General features: G+C 41.7%; 2 protein-coding genes and 1 pseudogene across 3 annotated transcripts in view; all 3 read left to right on the top strand.

The window, feature by feature from the left end:
- LOC130692172 (DNA helicase MCM9-like) overlaps positions 1-4,657 on the top strand; it is a 94,319-nt pseudogene extending 89,662 nt beyond the window's left edge.
- The window catches only part of LOC130691957 (uncharacterized), a 45,902-nt gene extending 29,753 nt beyond the window's left edge, over positions 1-16,149 (top strand). For both annotated transcript variants that reach the window (XM_057515002.2, XM_057515003.2), the window contains 11 exons: positions 11,801-11,930; positions 12,011-12,212; positions 12,808-12,876; positions 12,950-13,059; positions 13,128-13,867; positions 14,019-14,100; positions 14,190-14,352; positions 14,425-14,688; positions 14,779-14,904; positions 15,062-15,085; positions 15,483-16,149. In XM_057515002.2, the coding sequence (XP_057370985.1) occupies positions 11,836-11,930; positions 12,011-12,212; positions 12,808-12,876; positions 12,950-13,059; positions 13,128-13,867; positions 14,019-14,100; positions 14,190-14,352; positions 14,425-14,688; positions 14,779-14,904; positions 15,062-15,085; positions 15,483-15,692 (2,085 nt within the window). In that variant the 5' untranslated portion in view covers positions 11,801-11,835 and the 3' untranslated portion in view covers positions 15,693-16,149. The remainder of the gene's footprint in view (positions 1-11,800; positions 11,931-12,010; positions 12,213-12,807; positions 12,877-12,949; positions 13,060-13,127; positions 13,868-14,018; positions 14,101-14,189; positions 14,353-14,424; positions 14,689-14,778; positions 14,905-15,061; positions 15,086-15,482) is intronic.
- Positions 1-17,506, top strand: part of LOC130692072 (ATP-dependent RNA helicase WM6) — a 45,871-nt gene that overhangs the window by 8,694 nt on the left and 19,671 nt on the right. The window lies entirely within an intron of this gene.

Raw genomic sequence — 17,506 nt, 5'->3', positions numbered from 1 at the left:
ACTCTATACGACGGGGGCAGGCATAGAAAAATAAGAAAAATCGGAATAGCGAGGGTAGAGGGGAGGATAATGGTTCTCATCCGCTTCAGCTGCTGCGATTCTTTCCAACATCCGCGCACGGCTCGGCTCAGGGGCTGTTGCTACAGATTGCTTTTTATTGATTAGAGGCTTATATTCAATATTTCAATATGACTAGCATAGTATCACACAACAGCAGCAGCAGTAGCAGCACCAATAGCAATAATAGAGTCATGGGAATACTGAGGCACATGACGATCATACCATTTTATACGATACCTTACAGTATTCCCCCCCCCCCTCCCTTTTGGTATGGAACATTGACATATCAGAGTAGCCCGAAATCTTCTTACCCAAGTTGTCGATTTGCAACGTCCATTTTTTACACGATCCACTTTTACGGTTTTTTGCTTTTTGTTTGGCGCGCAATGGTCAGCGTCAACATCTCGTTGATTCCGCGTCCCTCCAGCGGAATAAAAGAAGTTGAATAATGAACGATGTGAACTTGAACAGCTGCTGGGAAAAAAAAAAAAATGTCGCCATCGCGGCGACACGATATCGGCCCAAGAGGTTATCGACTTCTTGACAACTATCGCACGACGGTGTGTATTTTTGTGTTGACATATTGATCTCGTCCCATTCTAAAACAAATCAACAATCCTCTTGTTATTGGCATGTGACGGCCTGATTTTTCTCATTTTTTTTTTTTTTTTTTTTTTTGTTTTCTCTTTCCTAACCTGGTAGGGGAGTTTTTTTTTTTCGAGAGACGAAGGGTTGGTCGTGGCAACGTGCGTATCCCGGCACAAATAAATATCCCGTCACATATTGCGCAACGAGGCGACAATGTCGTCTCAGTCGACAGCGACAAAGAATCCCATTGACGACCGATCTCACCAATCCACGAGTTGAAACAGCCGACATGTCTGCACTTCCGAGAAAGAAGCGAAATCAATAGAAATTACAACCCGTGTTCATTCGAACGTTTTGTTAGGCGTTGGCCGGCAACGGTTGTGTCTTGCGCTAAACGTGAGCTGATTCAAAGTTTGTCGGTTTTCTCGACATTTTTGTTTGTCGTATACGTTCCCGATGACAAAAAAGTTGAAATGAGGAAACGATCGAGTGTATTCACGTATGGCCACCTTTTAACGAGATCTTATATTTTGAACTCTGCGCGTCCCTATTCGTAGCGTCTCGATTTAAGGGTTAGATATGGTGATAATGACGTACGAGCAAAGAGTCTAGGCGACAAGAGAGATGCTGGGATGGATGTCGAGTGCTTGTTTCGAATTGGAGCCCAAGAGACACTTTCGGCAGTCTTTCCTTCCAGACTCTGCCCGTCAAGTTGGCCCAGATACGTACATATCTACCAAGAATCGTCAAGACTCTTTTCGCTTTCATGATTAGTCAACAACTAGACCCTTGGTTGTTTTAACGTGTCATCCAGCTGGTTCTTTGTTGGTTGCGGTTTTCCCATTTCTTGTGTGAATCCGCCTCCCTTTTCTTTTGATTTCGACCAAACGAGGAAAATAGAGCACTCTAATACAGACGGCCATTCCGTGCTGTAGAGCTCAAGCACAAAGGTCAGTGCGCGTTCACATTTGGTATTCTACGCACAAGTTTAGCTGCAGTCATTTTTATTTCTTATTTTTTTTTTTTTTTTTCATTTGCGTTTCAACAGTCCGACTTGAAATATACATGTGATGTTTGTCCGCCTCTGGTGCGTCTCTAGGTAGGATATATAGAGAGCGTCCTTGTTCTTTTTCTCGTTGCCCAGTCAGCATCGTAAGCCATCGGGATCCTGATACAAGCGTTCCCTCGAGTCTCTCTTCTTTGGAACCAAATAAAATAAAGATTCATACGAGATGCTGCCAGAAATGATTCCACCCTTGAGCACCATTGCCCTTCGAGGAATTCCCCCCATATTCCATAATATAAAGAAGCGTCCTCATTCTGCTTGTAAGCGTCTTTTGCTATTAGCCTAATACGGGTGCAGGGTTTTGCATTGTTTCTGCATTATTCGGTAGTGCCGATTGTTATTATTAAAGCCCATATCCTTATTGATTGGAGGCAGTTCTATGCTGCGCAGTTCTCATTTTGCTAATCATTTAGAATATAAGCCTTCGTGTCACGTCGGTTGACAAGAGACACGTCGAGCGTTGGACACGTTGGCTCCAGACAACTATTAAATGTAAGACAACCATGTCGAAATAGTTGATGCACTAATATTGCCTAGTTAACGCAGTTAGACTGGCTATTGTCACATTTTGCTCCTTCTTTTTTTTTTTCCTTTTATTTCTTCTACGTGTAAATGGGTGTGGGAGAAATCTATTTGATTTATTAGCAAAGAACGAAACATGTAAGAAATGAAACTGGCTTGATTTGTGATGAATTATTGGGACAATGCCAATACGATGGATCGACGTATTTTCAAAAAAAAAAAAAGTGTTTCTATTCAACTGCTGGCATTTTGGCTAGCGTGTCATTAAATAATGAATGCGAACAAAGATTGAAAACTTGGCTATTGCAATTTCACTATTTATTAATGTACCGCCGTTTCGTGATGGCGTTCATGGATTATGAATACCTTAACAGTCATCTGCCATTTTTGCCCTTCGGAGGCTTTCGTTAAGCTTAATAATTCACAACGTCAATATTGGAATGACGTTTCCTTTATGTTTGTCGATAATGATCCTTTTTTCTTTTTCTTTTATTTTTTCAGCGTCTATTCACGCTCTTTGTCCGCTTGCGTCAAATGTCTGCAGAAAAGGAAACTAGCAATTGTGTTGCATTCATAACTGAAAAGCCTCATTAATGCCGTGCAAAATGTACAGCTCGTGTCAAACGAAAGGGACTGGCCCTTTTTTGCTGACACGTTCTCCATTTTTTTTTTTTGCTGTACGCTTATTACGACCGTCGTCGTACATCCAACGTCAAAAATTTGCCACGAAATCGATAACAACAAACATGTGGAGAAAGCAATCTTGTGATTTTTCGTCCATATACACGATGGAAGAAATCACGCCACCTATTTGTCTACAGTACATAGCCTACTGTGTATTCCCAGATAGTTTCAATCCAATTTCTTCTTGCTCTCTGTCCTTTTTTATTTCAGCTTCGTTATGCCGTTCTTAGAAAGCATTGTCTGCGCTCGTTTTCTTCCATATTTCGCCGCCAAGTTTTCTATCCATTACTTTTTTTTTTTTTTTCTTTTTCTTCAGATCTCTTGATTCGTTTTATTAGATTTTCCATTTCTTTTTTTCTTTTTTTTTCTTGGGAAAAGGAGGGCTGATTGGAATTGAAAAGCGGACGGGATTGAAAAGGAAAACGGAGAAACAAACACGATGATTGATTTCATTTGCAAGGCAGAGATGGCAGACAACGAGAAAGAAAGAGAAAACAAGGCTGCAAATCAAGAAAAAGGCAAATAATGCACAGCATCAAAGTGGAATCCTATCGACTTTCACTCCATTCCGGCCGGCTTTAATCCAAAAAAAAACAAAACAAAACAAAACAAAACCAAGAGTTTATAGGGAGACGGTTGCGAGTCGAGTAAATGTACGGCAATAACAGAGAGACAAGATGGCCAATTAAAAATAATGAAACGATCGCTTTTAGTTTTTGAGAAACAAAAGGAGTCTGTGCTGTCCGTTCGAGTACGCGCCGGATGGGGAACGCGAGTCGTTGATGTAATCGCGTTGCTCATTACTTTATTCGATGTTGCAGCTATCAAATCTCCTCCATATCTCATTAGATGTAATGCCTGTATATACTCCCCGCAGATGGGTGGTGACCTACGATTATATTTTCTCCTTTATATCCACATTCGGTTGGACATAAAACAAAGCAGCCTTTGGTTGCATCTTATTTGCCCAACCCGTTCTCTTTCATCTTTTTTTTTTTTTCCGTTTTGTTCTTGTCCTATGCTTGGATGTTTATTTTTATCTTTTCTTTTTCTGCTATTCGTTCTGCCTCTGTCCGCCTTTGTTTATTTTGTGTCTATTCGTGTTTCCTCATTGTTTGTTTTATGTACCCCCTGAAGCTTGTCGTTATTACTTCAGTTATTGTTGGTCAGCCGTTCTGTATATAACAATTGCCTTTCTAGTTGCATTAGGCCAATGGCGCTCGATTCGACATTATTTGGATCATATTGAACGAGTCTGAAAAAGGGAGGGGGACAAAAATGTTGCCGAAATTTTTTTTCTTTCAACTTTTGATTCAGTCGGTCGCTGATTGCGCCAACCCTGGAGAAACATTTCAATTCGTTTTCCGCTATATGCTTCCACCTAAAGCAAGGCGTTTCCTTTCAAGTTGATGTCGCCTTCCATTTTTTTTTTTTTTTCTTTGCCCAAGAAAAAAAAAAAAAAAATTCGCTGGCACACAATCGAAAAGAAACGCTGAATCGTTCGTCTGGCATAAATTCCCGGATGCGCGACGAGTCTATCATTTAGGCATTTGAAAAATGTAATAATGCCACGAGAGCGAAATCAATTTCTTTCTTCCCTGCTCCGTTGCACACCAAACGTTTAATAACTTAATCCTTTAGCGCAGAGAATGAATCGTTGGATTCGAATCAACCAGACATCCAACCGCCGTCTGAAATTGAGATGAAAGAAACGCTCAGTTGAATAGAAAAAAAAGAAAAAAAAAAAACGGAAGGGCAACTGGTGAAAGAAGATAAAGAATCACGTCATAGGATAGGTTTATTAGGTGGAACTAATATCCCGAATGATGTGCGCTATGTACTCGCACGCCTTTCCACTCTCTATAGATCTAGTGTTAGTAGTAATGCACATGTCACGTTGCCGTCAAGGTTGTTTGCTTCATGCCAAACTCTATTTCCCTCTTTTCTTTTGTCGCGCATTATTTTATTTATTTATTTATTATTTTTTTTCGACATCTGCGACCGAATCCAACTCGCGTTGCTCTTTTGATTTGCTGCCGATTGCCTCGTGTGTGCAGATGATGCGGCAAAGTGCAGATGTGACAGCTCATCGACATTGGCTAATAGAGTAAAACGCGGATCTATTTTTCACCAGTCAGTTTATTCGCGCCTCATCATCAATACATATATTTTTGTATTTTTGATGTTACACGAGGGCAGACGACGGAGGGAATAGGCTACTAATATTAATAAGTGTGTAATTGTTGGCGTGCTGAAACTGTCGGCGTATTAAGCCGCATTCACATCTATAGAACAGAGTCACATGGCGCACTGATTAACTGCTGCAGCGTCATCCGTCCATTATAGTAGGAGACAATTTGATTTCCTCCCTTCATCTGCCCTATCCATTGCCTGTTCCCTCTCGCTTTCTTCTTGTTCTCTATATCCGCTGACTAACAGACATCCTTGCCGAGGATGAAAATCTGTAGAACAAAGGGGCCGCCCGGTGCCGAAAGAGATTGAACAACCCAAACAAGTGATGGTCTAGAAATGAGGTTGTAGACTAATCCTTTTGTCACAACATTGACGCCTAGGGATGGCAAACAATTTGGACAGCGCAAAGTGCTTACTCTCTTTCCATGTATGTAGCTTGATAACGGGCTTTATATTTATAGGCTGTGTAGGTAAAAGACTTTTGTTTGTCTCTTCATTGCCTAGCAAGTTCGTAGGTAATCGTCCATCTACAGTTTAACATCCTGTTTTCCTTTGATAAAGCGATTTTTGTTGTCTCTTTTTTGCAACTTTGACTTTGTGACTCGTTTACATCAAAACTTTGACGTTGTTCATTGAATGTTATCTCTTTTTGAAAAACGGCATTCCGGATGTGACTGTGCGTCCCGCTCTCCACGTCCGAAACATTTAGAAAAAGATGCTAAAAGCCAAGAGATTATCTCTGAAAATGATAGTAAAAGTTAGCGTACCGATCATCTACTTTGAAAAGCTCATAAACGAAAACATTTGGAACATGTTTGTTCAACGGTGTTCGGCTCGAGAGAGAGAGAGAGAGAGAAAGTTGTGCTGAGTTTATTGTATGATGGTGAGCGTATCTCTTTCTCGGTGTACACGTACAACGAACCGTGAAACCGGAGATCAAACGCCCGTTACCACGGGACGCTCTACGTTTCTCAATCTGTCTCCACTGTTGGTTTTTTGCCCTTCCATATTTGCGCTGTAATTGCAGTGGGTATATAACCTTTTCTGAAAGTCTTTCTGCATCGAACCAGTAGCTGCAGAAGGGAGAGAAAGAGGCGAAAGCTTAAGAGGGAGCGTGACGTAAATGAAACGACTTGAAAGGACGGCGAGTGGGAAACGATGAAACACGTTATACTCTGAAGCAATTGCTGGGCGTCTAGACTGTGCCATTTGGGTGAGTCAAGCCAAACTTTGGCAATTGACGCAAATATCTCAAGCGGAATATTACAACAGTTTGAGCTACTTTCAGCAGTCGCCCTCTAAAGTAGCCATGCTCAAATTCCTGTCGCTTATTAATGTTTAGAATATCAGCCTGCAACACAGTTTGATTACAGCTTTGAGTTCAGCCAATGTTGCAAACTTTGGTCAGTTTAAAAAAAAAGCGAGTGCATGTTTCGCTTTTCCACATCTTCTATTGCCTTGGAAAGACGGATTGCTGTATAATAGTGTCTCTTTCGTGTCGCGAGTTGCATTCAATTTGGGACCGAGCAGCCTTCATGTTGCTGGTTAATCTGAACCAAACACCCACCAAACACTTGGGCTATTACACATGGCATTTAAGACCACCGTTTTTGTCCGAATGTAAGCAAACCAAAAAGTATACGCCACCAGACGAGGCCCTTTGTGGAATCGATAATGTAATGTACATGTTAACGATAGCAGTTACTGCTATATACATGTCCAGCTAGGTCTAAGTAAAAAAAAAAAAAAAGGGAGGAATCAGCAACGCTATCGTAATGGGAGTTTGAAAGTAGGCGTTACGTGTACCGTCTCTTTTTTTTTTTCTCCGTAAATGGCAATCGATTTTCACGTCTTCATTTTTCTTTTTATTGAGAGGACGAATTTTGGAGCACGTAGGAGGAGCGCCAACGCCCTTTTCTTTTCTTTTTGGCTATAAATCAAGGAAGCTAACGAAAGGGATGAAAAAGCGAAGGTGGAGACGTACGAATTGATGGGCGTGAGGAATAGAAGCGAAAAAGAAAAGATGAAAGGCGAAATCGGGCCATCGTGTGCGAACAACCTGCAAAGGGATGTCGAGAAATGATTTGAAGCTGCGTGAACAAGAAGGGGGCAAAAAAAAACTGAGAAATGAGGCCAATCTATAGACATCGGAACTGTATTTACTATCTATGATGAGTGCGAGCAGCAACTCGATCAGATTTCTTTTTCGAATCACGTTCGTCGGCCGCCTGATATTACACTTTATACGTCTATGTACTCTGTCAATATAGTGCCATATCTCTTGTCTTGTTTGTTTGTAACGAATCTGTTTGTTTGCTGCCGTTTGCACCAGTTTCACGAGTCAAAAATTCTTTTCGTACGTCGACCACTCAAAGGCGATGTGCCGATTCATAGAGTATTGATCGCGGTCAACGCAGCCCTATATCGCCGTCATCTCTCTCCAACGAAGCAGCTCTATACTCGGCTATTACGTGTCAATGACCGAGAGGCAGTTCCACCATAGCTTTTTTTTTTTTTTTTTTGTTTTTTTCCTCTCGATGTGTATATAGTGCTGGATGTATTTATTTCAAATGTTCCAGCAAAGAAAAAAAGCAAACATGGCAGTGCTATTTGGTCAAACATATTCTTTGGCTCGTTCTTCGATCGTTGAATTCCTTTTTATTTCAAATGCGTTTCTCGCTGCCATACACATCCTTTGGCTGTCGTTGTAGTTTGAATCCCTTTCCTGCGCGTACTTGAATACGAGAGTAGCCAAAAAGAAAAGCAACTATGGAAACGCGATTTAAAATTCTGATATATACTGCATTGAAAGACTTGAGCCCAATGATCCGCGTAGGATTACTTTAACGGCTCAACCCGTAGCCTGTTTGCGTACGTAAAGTTTTGCCACTCGTGGAATATTTTTAGACGTACTGTGAAGGGCGAAAAATTCTGCTCGAAATGTTCGATTAGTTTAGAGCCTTTTCGCATGGCCTTCAAAGTACTATGTGTGTGTGTGTGTGTGCATTAGTCGTTTGTCATCATGACCGCAAGCATTACGCTAGATTACGCAGGTTTTGTATATATTGTAGGATGACATTGATCCGCTTTTATAGCTTTGGCTTAATGTTTGCATTTGACGTGTTGACTGTACGTGGACAAACTTGTAGCTCCCAGCCACTTTATGGCTCTTTATAATCCATTAATACGCTCCGTTCAACTCACAGGCCTTCGTCTATTTTCGTGCGCTTCAATCGGCCCGCTATCTTGTCGCCATGAGTTTCACCCTATTTTTTTTAACCCCCCTATTTTTGGATGTCCTCCATGATTTGCATTCGTCTTTCCCATCCGGACACAAGACTCATCAAATATTTTGCTCGTTTATTTATTCATCTAGTTTTTAGTTTCCCCTTCATTTCTTACTTTTTTTATTTGTTTTGACACGAAAGAGTCCCGGTCCGTGGAAGTTTGATGGCGTGTTTTACGATTCCGACGTGCGCAGGAACGAAAAAGATGGGCGTGAAATACAGAAAAGAAAAGGTGAAGAAAAATGTGAGCCTTACTTTTGTATGTACCCATACTTTTTTGGGGGGAAAACAAAACTTGGATGATGGCATCTCCCGATGCCCTCTCCGTGTTTTGTTGATGACTATCGATCGACTCTTGCCCACGACACGCACTCTTTTAGGGCTTCTTTTTTTTTTCTGCATTCTTAGTTGTATTTTTAATTATTCATAGGATTCCCCATTTGTTTGGTTAAAAGCGTAAATTGTCATAACTACGTAGCGATGATCATCAAATCTTACTAGAGGTGAACATCCATTGCAACCAAACATATTCTGCCGCAACGCAGGGCTGCCTTTAAAGTTGCCTTTTTCATCTATCCAATCGTCGCATTTTCATTACAGCGAACGGAATTGGCAAGTGCACGCTTTTAACCCCGCCGCATTCCTGCTGTGCATACACGGCCGACAGCTTCCGGATTGTTGCGATAGCAGCAGGAGCTCGTTGTTGGAAAGTGGATGGACGTGCAATGCACTTGTGAACGGCCCATATCTTTTGCTGGTGCTATGATATTACCGATCTTTTTCCCTTTCCTGCCGCTAGCGAGAACAACGAAATACAACAATTAGCTATTCTGCATTTTTTGTTCGTGAACGACATGCTGAGCCCGTGCAGGTCGTTGCCTTCGGAAACGCTGCAAATGCAACCCCCCCCCCCCATATTTTGATGAGTAGAGTCTAGACTACAATGGATTTCTTGTCTCAGCACGTTCGGTTCGGTGCCTTTTTGTTTAATTATTCATTTTTTTTTTTCGAGCGAGCTGCGCAAAATGGAACCATCAGTTGAATTCATTTTAATAGAGGGTTTCATTGGATAACGTCAAATACGCTTTGCGCTCCTGCGCATAGAAAATTTTCTTTTACCTGTGTGTGTACATGTATGGCTTGGCAAGATTTACATCGATCCATAGCGTACCATTTTCTTGCTGTTGGCCTTGTCTTATCAACGGCGAGCTACTAATGATCTCCTTTCAATTAACCATTCCTCATCCGAACGTCTATACGGATAATAGATTCACGTGGGTACGCGTTGATTACGCTTTTGCACATTTGTCATTCGATGAACATTACTTGACAACGTACAAAAAGGGTTTCTGATGATGTAAAGAAAAGGCTTTTGCTGCGACGGCTAAATAGCACAACCTCACCCTCTCCCCGGAAAAAAAAAGCGTCAAACGAAAATGGAACAGTTGATGATATTCGGTGAGAAATACTCAGCTGTTGTTCGTTTGACGAGTTTGTAATTATACACGTACAGGTTCAATTTTATCGGTAACGCTTAACAGCCAACGATAAAAACCCGTTGGTTTGATCCTTTAGGTTTTAGTTTGTTGACTTGACGCAACGTTCGGGAACTCTTGCTGCGAACGAAAAGTAATTCTGCGTAGACGTCAGTGTTCCATTATATCCAGCTGCACGCGACGGTTCATAATGGGTTGGCCGTATACTTAAGGCACCCCCGCCAATATGCATAGATTTAAAGGGCCTTGTGCGTCATGCCTGTGAGGCTTATTCATATACAAACAGTGGCATCCGCATTATAGTACATTATGTATCTGACTCTTTTATCCGACAACAACAGCCACGGCTTTTGATGTCTTTTGCGGTTGCCGCATCCTTATTAGACAAACCCCCATTTGTAGACGGAGCAGATGCTGCTTGTGGCTGCACAAAATAAGACCAAACTTGATAATGCATTTTTTCTTTTTTGCTTTTGCACATTTGCTGCATAAAATGGTTGGCCTGTACTTTGTGCATCAAACAGATGCCTGAAAGAAAAGCTCTTGCAATGCTGCCATTTAAGATTCTATGCATCATGTACTGTTATTGAGTTCCACGCTATTTATAATAAAATTGTCTCCTGCCTAAATCATTCTTGTTGAAGAATGAAAAAGGGTAGATGCAGAGTAGAATGCACAGAGCTTACAACATCTTCCGCTTCCTCGTCATTTTTGACTATCCGACAGCTCAGCACTGTTCATTTGTATTGAAGAATCTTGTCTTGCCCACCTTAAGATGTCCTACTTATCAACTCTTCTACAGGCCTCCTTTTCACCCATAAAGTCAAGCGGCTTAGATAGATCCAATGAGTTTACTTTCGCCGACTTTCTCGCCTACCCGTAGGGTCACAATGTTCAGATTATTCGCCGTCTTCATCCAATAAGATTCTCTCTCTGCATCTCTTCCTCGAGTTGCACTATCTTGTTTGATCGATTTAAAAACTTCCATGGGTACATCTTAACGCTTCCATTCGTAGTCTAAACATCTTGTGCGACAAATCTGGGGATAATAGAACCATTGTGATTCTTCTTGTTTGTACACAACTTCATCGCTTGCCGACAGTAGTCGTAGACGAATGTACAGGGCATCCATGTTGGCATCTGGTACTATCGATCTTAGCCTTTTTGATGTGAGTTTTTATATACATACGTGTATACGACAGTGTATTAGAATGACTCCTAGTTCTTCTCATCCAGTCGTTTCATCACCTAACGTCAAAAGAGCAAATTTATTTTATAGGATTTATCTCTGTGTAGGATTCAAACTTTGCGCCGTAATCATCATTAATCAGCAATAATTGCGTAAATCGCCACCTAAGCTGGGCTTCGTATGCTGTGTGCAATCGATACTGTATCGTCTGTTTTTATATACAGATTTTGAAGCGTACAAGTAAAAACTGACGTCTCATTTTATTTTCTTACTTCCTCTTTGGAAAAACATAGGATTTAAGCGCGTAGGAGATAGCGTTCAAAAATTTATGGCCGTGCATGGATGCCATTTCCGAGCAACGCAACGCACTCGGTTTCAAATGTCAAAAGGTTTCAGTGCAATCGCGCGAAATCTATTCGCACCGCCACTCTGTATAATTTCAGCCATAACTGGGCTAAAAGCCAATGCCTATGAAATGCCAATGAAATGCCAATGAAATTCTCAGATAAAAAACCGGAGATCCACTTTACCGCATTGACGCGCCAAATCTAGGATCTAGGCAGACACTTTAACCGAAGTAGAAATAAGCATTGGAGAGAGAGACACTGTTTTATCTACAATAATGCGAACTGAAAGTCTTTCAGGCATTGCATTCAACTCAAATAAAATGACGCTAACACGCGACGAAGGTATACAGTTTATTTGTTGGTTACAGGGTCGTGAATCGCATGACGTGATTGCCACGCGAAGATGGATTCGCCGACGATCTTCAATTATTCAATCCAAATGCAACCAGTTTCTGTTCTGCCACCATCTCTCGAACGTGCGACACATCAAACAAACAAGTACAACAGCAGCCAAACGTTGCATGTTTTGATTTCTTTTGAAGATGTTGTTATGATTTGATTGACTGCGTCCCTGACAGCATAATGATCTCGTGCAACAGCAGCGGCGGAGCGGCGAACGACGGTTGTTCGCCAATGTCAAACAACAACCATCAACCAGATCACCAACAACAACAACTTTACGACCATCTGTTACGGACGATTGCCATCTCGGTGCAGGCCGGCTGCATGCTCATCGCCCTTCTCCTGATTTTCGTCGTTTTTCGCTATCGCAAATACAAGGTAAATGACACGCACGCACTAGACAAGAAGTAGACAGGTCAATATGCTCTAGACGATTGCGTATTACTTGCGGATCATCACCGACGCATTACCTTCTCCTGCGTGATGTAGTAGCCTTGGCAACGCGATAAACTCGTAGACGATTGACCGCACACAAGACGATTATTCCGTTCCAATTGTTGATCCCCATCGCATGGCCCGACAATTGTCGGCAACCGACATCCATCTGAGGATATTTATTCTATATATTTAACCCGGATATAAAAGAGAGGGGCTGTGCTTTGTGTAGACCACCGAATCCATCTCAGAGGGAAGTAATAATGAAAAAGAAAAAAGCTCGTGAATTGCAGCAAGTTTCGGGTGTTGTCGTGGCCGTCATTGGAAATGTCTGGTGACGCACGCTCGTCATTGTCTCGATGGCCCTTGGCTCACTTTCTCGTGCCAGTTGATCGCATTCTAGACATGATGAGATCCCGAATTCAGATGCTATCCGTGTATTTCTGACTCTAAACCTAGTTTTAGAACGATAGGGATAGACATCGACTTAACATTTGGTTGACGTCCGTCACAATCGTGTTTGTTTTGAATGGAACAGGCTATTGCTGGATCAGCTTGGATTCTCCTGGAATTAATGCTCATCGGCGCGCTGCTTCTCTATTCCATCGTATGCAGATCTTACGTCCATCTTCTCCTCTTTTTCTAAAAATAAAAAAAACTCTTTTACAATTGAAAATCAGGTGGTGGTGCGCTATTTCGAATCTTCGGCCGATCTTTGCCTGCTCGAGCCTTGGCTACGAGAACTCGGATTCACCTGTTGCTATGGCACCATCATCTTGAAAATCTACCGGTAACAATTCAAAACGCAGCCGTACATTTACAGTATATATTTTTTTTTTTAACGTTTAATGGAATTAGACTGTTGGTGGAATTCCGGACGCGGAAAGCTCACCGTTGGGTGGTGCGTGAAAAGGACTTGCTCAAGTACTGGGCGGTGATGATCACCTGCGTCAGCGTCTACCTGGCTTCTGGTACCATTTCCACACTGGAGCACAGCGAGCACAACGAACACTCCATTTGGAAAGTATGGGATCATACGGCTGCAGACCAATCGGCAATGATGGATGGCGTTGCTTTCCCATCGGCGTCGAACCATTCGCGTTCCACCCATCTGCTTTTCCCCAAGAGTATCAAAGGGACCGGGGAGACGAGCAGCGGCCGAGTCGGCGTGAGAGTCCGTGTGGACAGCATCCGCAACAGCAATGCATCGTTTCTCCTACAAAAGGCTCGCGTACTGAGACGTGGCACGGTGCTCGGCGGATTCATCGATCCATCACACTCGAATATGGCTGCGACTGGTCACGATGACGACGACGTTGACCCTCTTCAGCGTTCCATCCTCACGACGACCGAGATGTTTGCTCCTGATTTCGATGCAGATAATGATACCCGTACCACAGTTACCGTTTCGGCCGAAGCCAATCAGCCGAACAACGCGACGAACAAGACTGACGTTATTCCGAATTGCGACGTGAACGCTACGCCAGACGGCGGCCATTCCGGCGGAAATAGTTTGCTCTACGTTCGATTTCAAGTCAATTCGGGATCTTACTTCACCGTCTGCCGCCAGCTGTGGTGGCATTACGTCAACATGGCAGGTAAACGTCATGAGCAGTTAATGTTTTTCGGTTTTAATTTTTGATGTTTTGCGCACGCCATATGCCGAATGTTTTCCACTTAGAATAACACGTAAAAATTTAAAAAAATAAAAACTTAACTTTCTGTACATACTTCACGTTCTTAATGCAGGCGAATTCCTTTTTTTGCTGTGTGGCTTGTACATAAGTTCGAACGCGCGGAACGCCGCCAGCCATCATGGCGAAAAACTCTGGTAACGTACATTAATAGCCGATTAAAAAGGAAACTGTGCATTCTGCTTACAGAGTTTATAAACATTAAATTTCTATTTTCAATTGCTAGTCTCTTCCTGGCCATCTTCGTCGAGTTTTGCGCCTCGGTCGCATTCACCGTCCTCAGTCGCATCGCCTGGATCACAGAGTATCCGGATCATCTCTTCTTATTGGAGTTTGCGCGCAGTCAGTTAGCCACTACGCTTGTTCTCGTCATCATTTTCGGACCGAAAGTAAAATAAAAAAAGGGAAACAGCTATAACTGACACATTTTAAGCGATTCTTGTTTCATTGAATTGGCATAGATCTTCTTCATCTGTCGCCAATCGTCCAACAAGGATCTCCAAAGGATGCAACATCAAACTAGTCAAATCGAATGTGGGATTGGTGTGGCAGGTGATTTGCTCGAACGCGGTCAATCTGCTCCTTGCGGCGATTCAAACATGTTTAAAAACAATCCAGCCGAGGGTGATGGAGCCGGAACTGATGCGCCGGCCATGATCTCGGCCAATGGTGAAGTCGATCTTGGCAACGTTGACCTGTCACAAATGGATCCTGAAGTCATTCGAGTAAAATCATTTTATACCCTTTAATAAAAGGCTCTTAGAACGAAGCTATGATTCCTTTTTATTTAAAATATATATTGATTGACTTAACAGGAAGAGCTCAAAAGGGTCTACACTCAATTGCACGTTCTTAAAATGAAGACGTTGCGCAAAGACAATCCGCACATCAGCAAAAGACGGGGTGGCCGTAAACCTCCTCACCGCCGGTTTTCTCTACAGGTTTTGTATTTCATTTTCCCTTACGAGCTACTTAAATATCGTGGTTAAATTTTATGAGAAACAAAACACAGCTTTACCCAATGGACCTAATTTTTTAAAACATTTTTTGTTTCTTTCTTTGTACGTGTTGCATCCTGGATCGTGTCAACGTTTACAGAGAAGTCGAGTTCAACGAGAAAAGGTACACTCAACTAATGTGATTTAAATTTTGTATTTCTAATGGGTACAGGGGCTCAGGCAGCTTTTAAGCAGCTTAAACTTGCATTCTTTTGTATTTTTAAAATTTTCTCGTGTAACAATCCACGTCTAGACGTCGAAATCCATCTAGAAACTGTCAAGTTAATCTGTCAAAATGTACTGCATGGTCCTTTGTTTGACGTAGATGGGACGACGTGTAAAATGATATTTTACCTTCAATTCCCGAGCGTCACATTGAATTCTTTTTGAAGCAAACTTAACATGCTTTGTTTCAAAGAAAAACTCAGATGCAGACTGGCAATATTGATCGTAGTATAGAATATCTACATTACATTCTTGATTCATCTTTTACTTTCTTCGTCTCAATTCCCGTTTGACAGAGCAAAAGTAGTAGGACCGTAAGGAAACCGGACAATGTGGAGGAAACCGGCGTCGAAGAATCCGTCTGTAGCGTCGACGGTCCCAGTGGCGTTCATTCTCAGCAGTTGGCACAACAACAGCCACATCACGCAACTGAAACGACCGACCCTTTGCCAACCGAAATCCCTCCTGTTTCAACGTTAACCGCTAGCAGCAAGACTTTGAAATGAAATGTCATCATTCTAATGCTCTCAGCGTTTTACTAGACAAGACGCAGTTAATGGATTGCACGTTCACTGGTCCATTTATTTGGAAAACAATACTAGCCAGCATCTTAATTTATATATACTTGATTGCGTTCACCCTCCTTTTTATGTTGTTTCTCATTCGTTCGACACACTTTCCGATGTACATAAGCGACGCGAATAAGAGTGGAAATACCTTACACGTAATCTAGTATACAATTTAAGCATTTGGTATTGGTACGATTGTTGACGCTTCTCGCTTGTCCACATAATTTCATTACTAGTCTTTTATCTTATCTTCTGGTCTTGATGGTTCTACCTCGTTTTCCCCCCGTTATTTTCCGATTTCATATTAAACTTGTTTCGGTGGATGATATACTGTAATTGCTACATACTCAACGTATACCATTGGATAATGTACGATACACACCATACAGTATGACCCATAATTGTTTTGTTTTTACGTAAACATATGTGCAAAGTATTGTTATAACGAAGTTTTTCGTTGCTAGTCTAGACAGCCGATGACATAAGCTCAACTTATTTTATACGCAATTGATTCCGATCTAGAAAAACTTTGGGTTGGCATGATTTGCTTTTGCCAAACTAAAACGATTCGAGGACAAAGATCCGTAGCGGTATCGAATTCTGTCGGTATCGTCAAATCTGGGCTTATCCTACTTTTTCGAGGATGCATTCACGTATTTGGACACAACGACCTCATCCAAGATTTAGAGCTACTATGCGAACAGTAATATAGCCAGCACGAGCGATAAACTTGTATTGATATCGTCAGGCCCCTCGGGAAAGATGATTCGATTCTGCTTTCGTGAAACTCTTGGACCTAATGGAATAACCAATTTGATGCCGGAAGACATACACTTCACGCAGGGCGCCACACCATCAGCACGGCTTCGATCATATATAGCATAAAGCTGGATCAATACTCTGACGAGTCAATACTCGGTGTTCACTTTATTCTTCGAGAGATCTATAAACTCTTGCTAAGAGGTGAAGGATGCTATGGCGTGTTCATCGTATTTATGAAGACTAGTATTGTTCTAGAACAAAAATTCGCATTGGAAGTGAAATAGATAAAACACTAGTTTCTAACTGTTCATGAAACGGAAGCACATCAACCACCCACCGTTGCTCTTAATTAAACTTAAAAAATAAAAAGTTCAGAATTGGCGTTGAATGATTTCACGTTTGTTAAAGTTGAGAACCATTCATCACGTTTGTTAAAGTTGAGAACCATTCATCACGTTATGCAACACGGCAACGCTTGAAAGCTTGACGTGTAGAGGCGTGTGGATTTATTTCGTTTCGGGTGAAATGGCTTGGAAGTTCAGGAATATATTCCCAGGTCAACAATGTAGATTGGGGTCCCTTTAGATGCTGATAATTCAGCTATTTGTATACAAGCAAGCATAATGCCCATGGGTCCTATATATAAATTTATGCTACCCCACCGACATGGTTTATATAGCACGATAAATGTTTACCATGACAATGGCGGGCACGGTACGTGAACTCGATAGCATTAAATTTTTAACGAAAAACGAAGGTTTTATATCGATTTTTTTTTAAGTATGAAATTTAATTAAATGAGAACAAACAATTCTAGTACATGTTTATACAAAGTATAGGTTGCAACAATTACTTTAATTTAAAAAAAAAGAAATAACTCGCTGGTTGAGATCAATAACGGTCGATTGCGTGGTTGATTCAAGTCACAACAGGTCATAATGTGGACTGGCACTGTTCGTGTTGCGTCACAATAGATGACCGCAGCTACA

The sequence above is a fragment of the Daphnia carinata genome, chromosome 1 (genome assembly GCF_022539665.2).
Source record: "Daphnia carinata strain CSIRO-1 chromosome 1, CSIRO_AGI_Dcar_HiC_V3, whole genome shotgun sequence".
Classification (NCBI taxonomy): domain Eukaryota; kingdom Metazoa; phylum Arthropoda; class Branchiopoda; order Diplostraca; family Daphniidae; genus Daphnia; species Daphnia carinata.
Note: the sequence above shows the minus strand (reverse complement) of the source record. Positions and strands in the feature narration are given on the sequence as shown.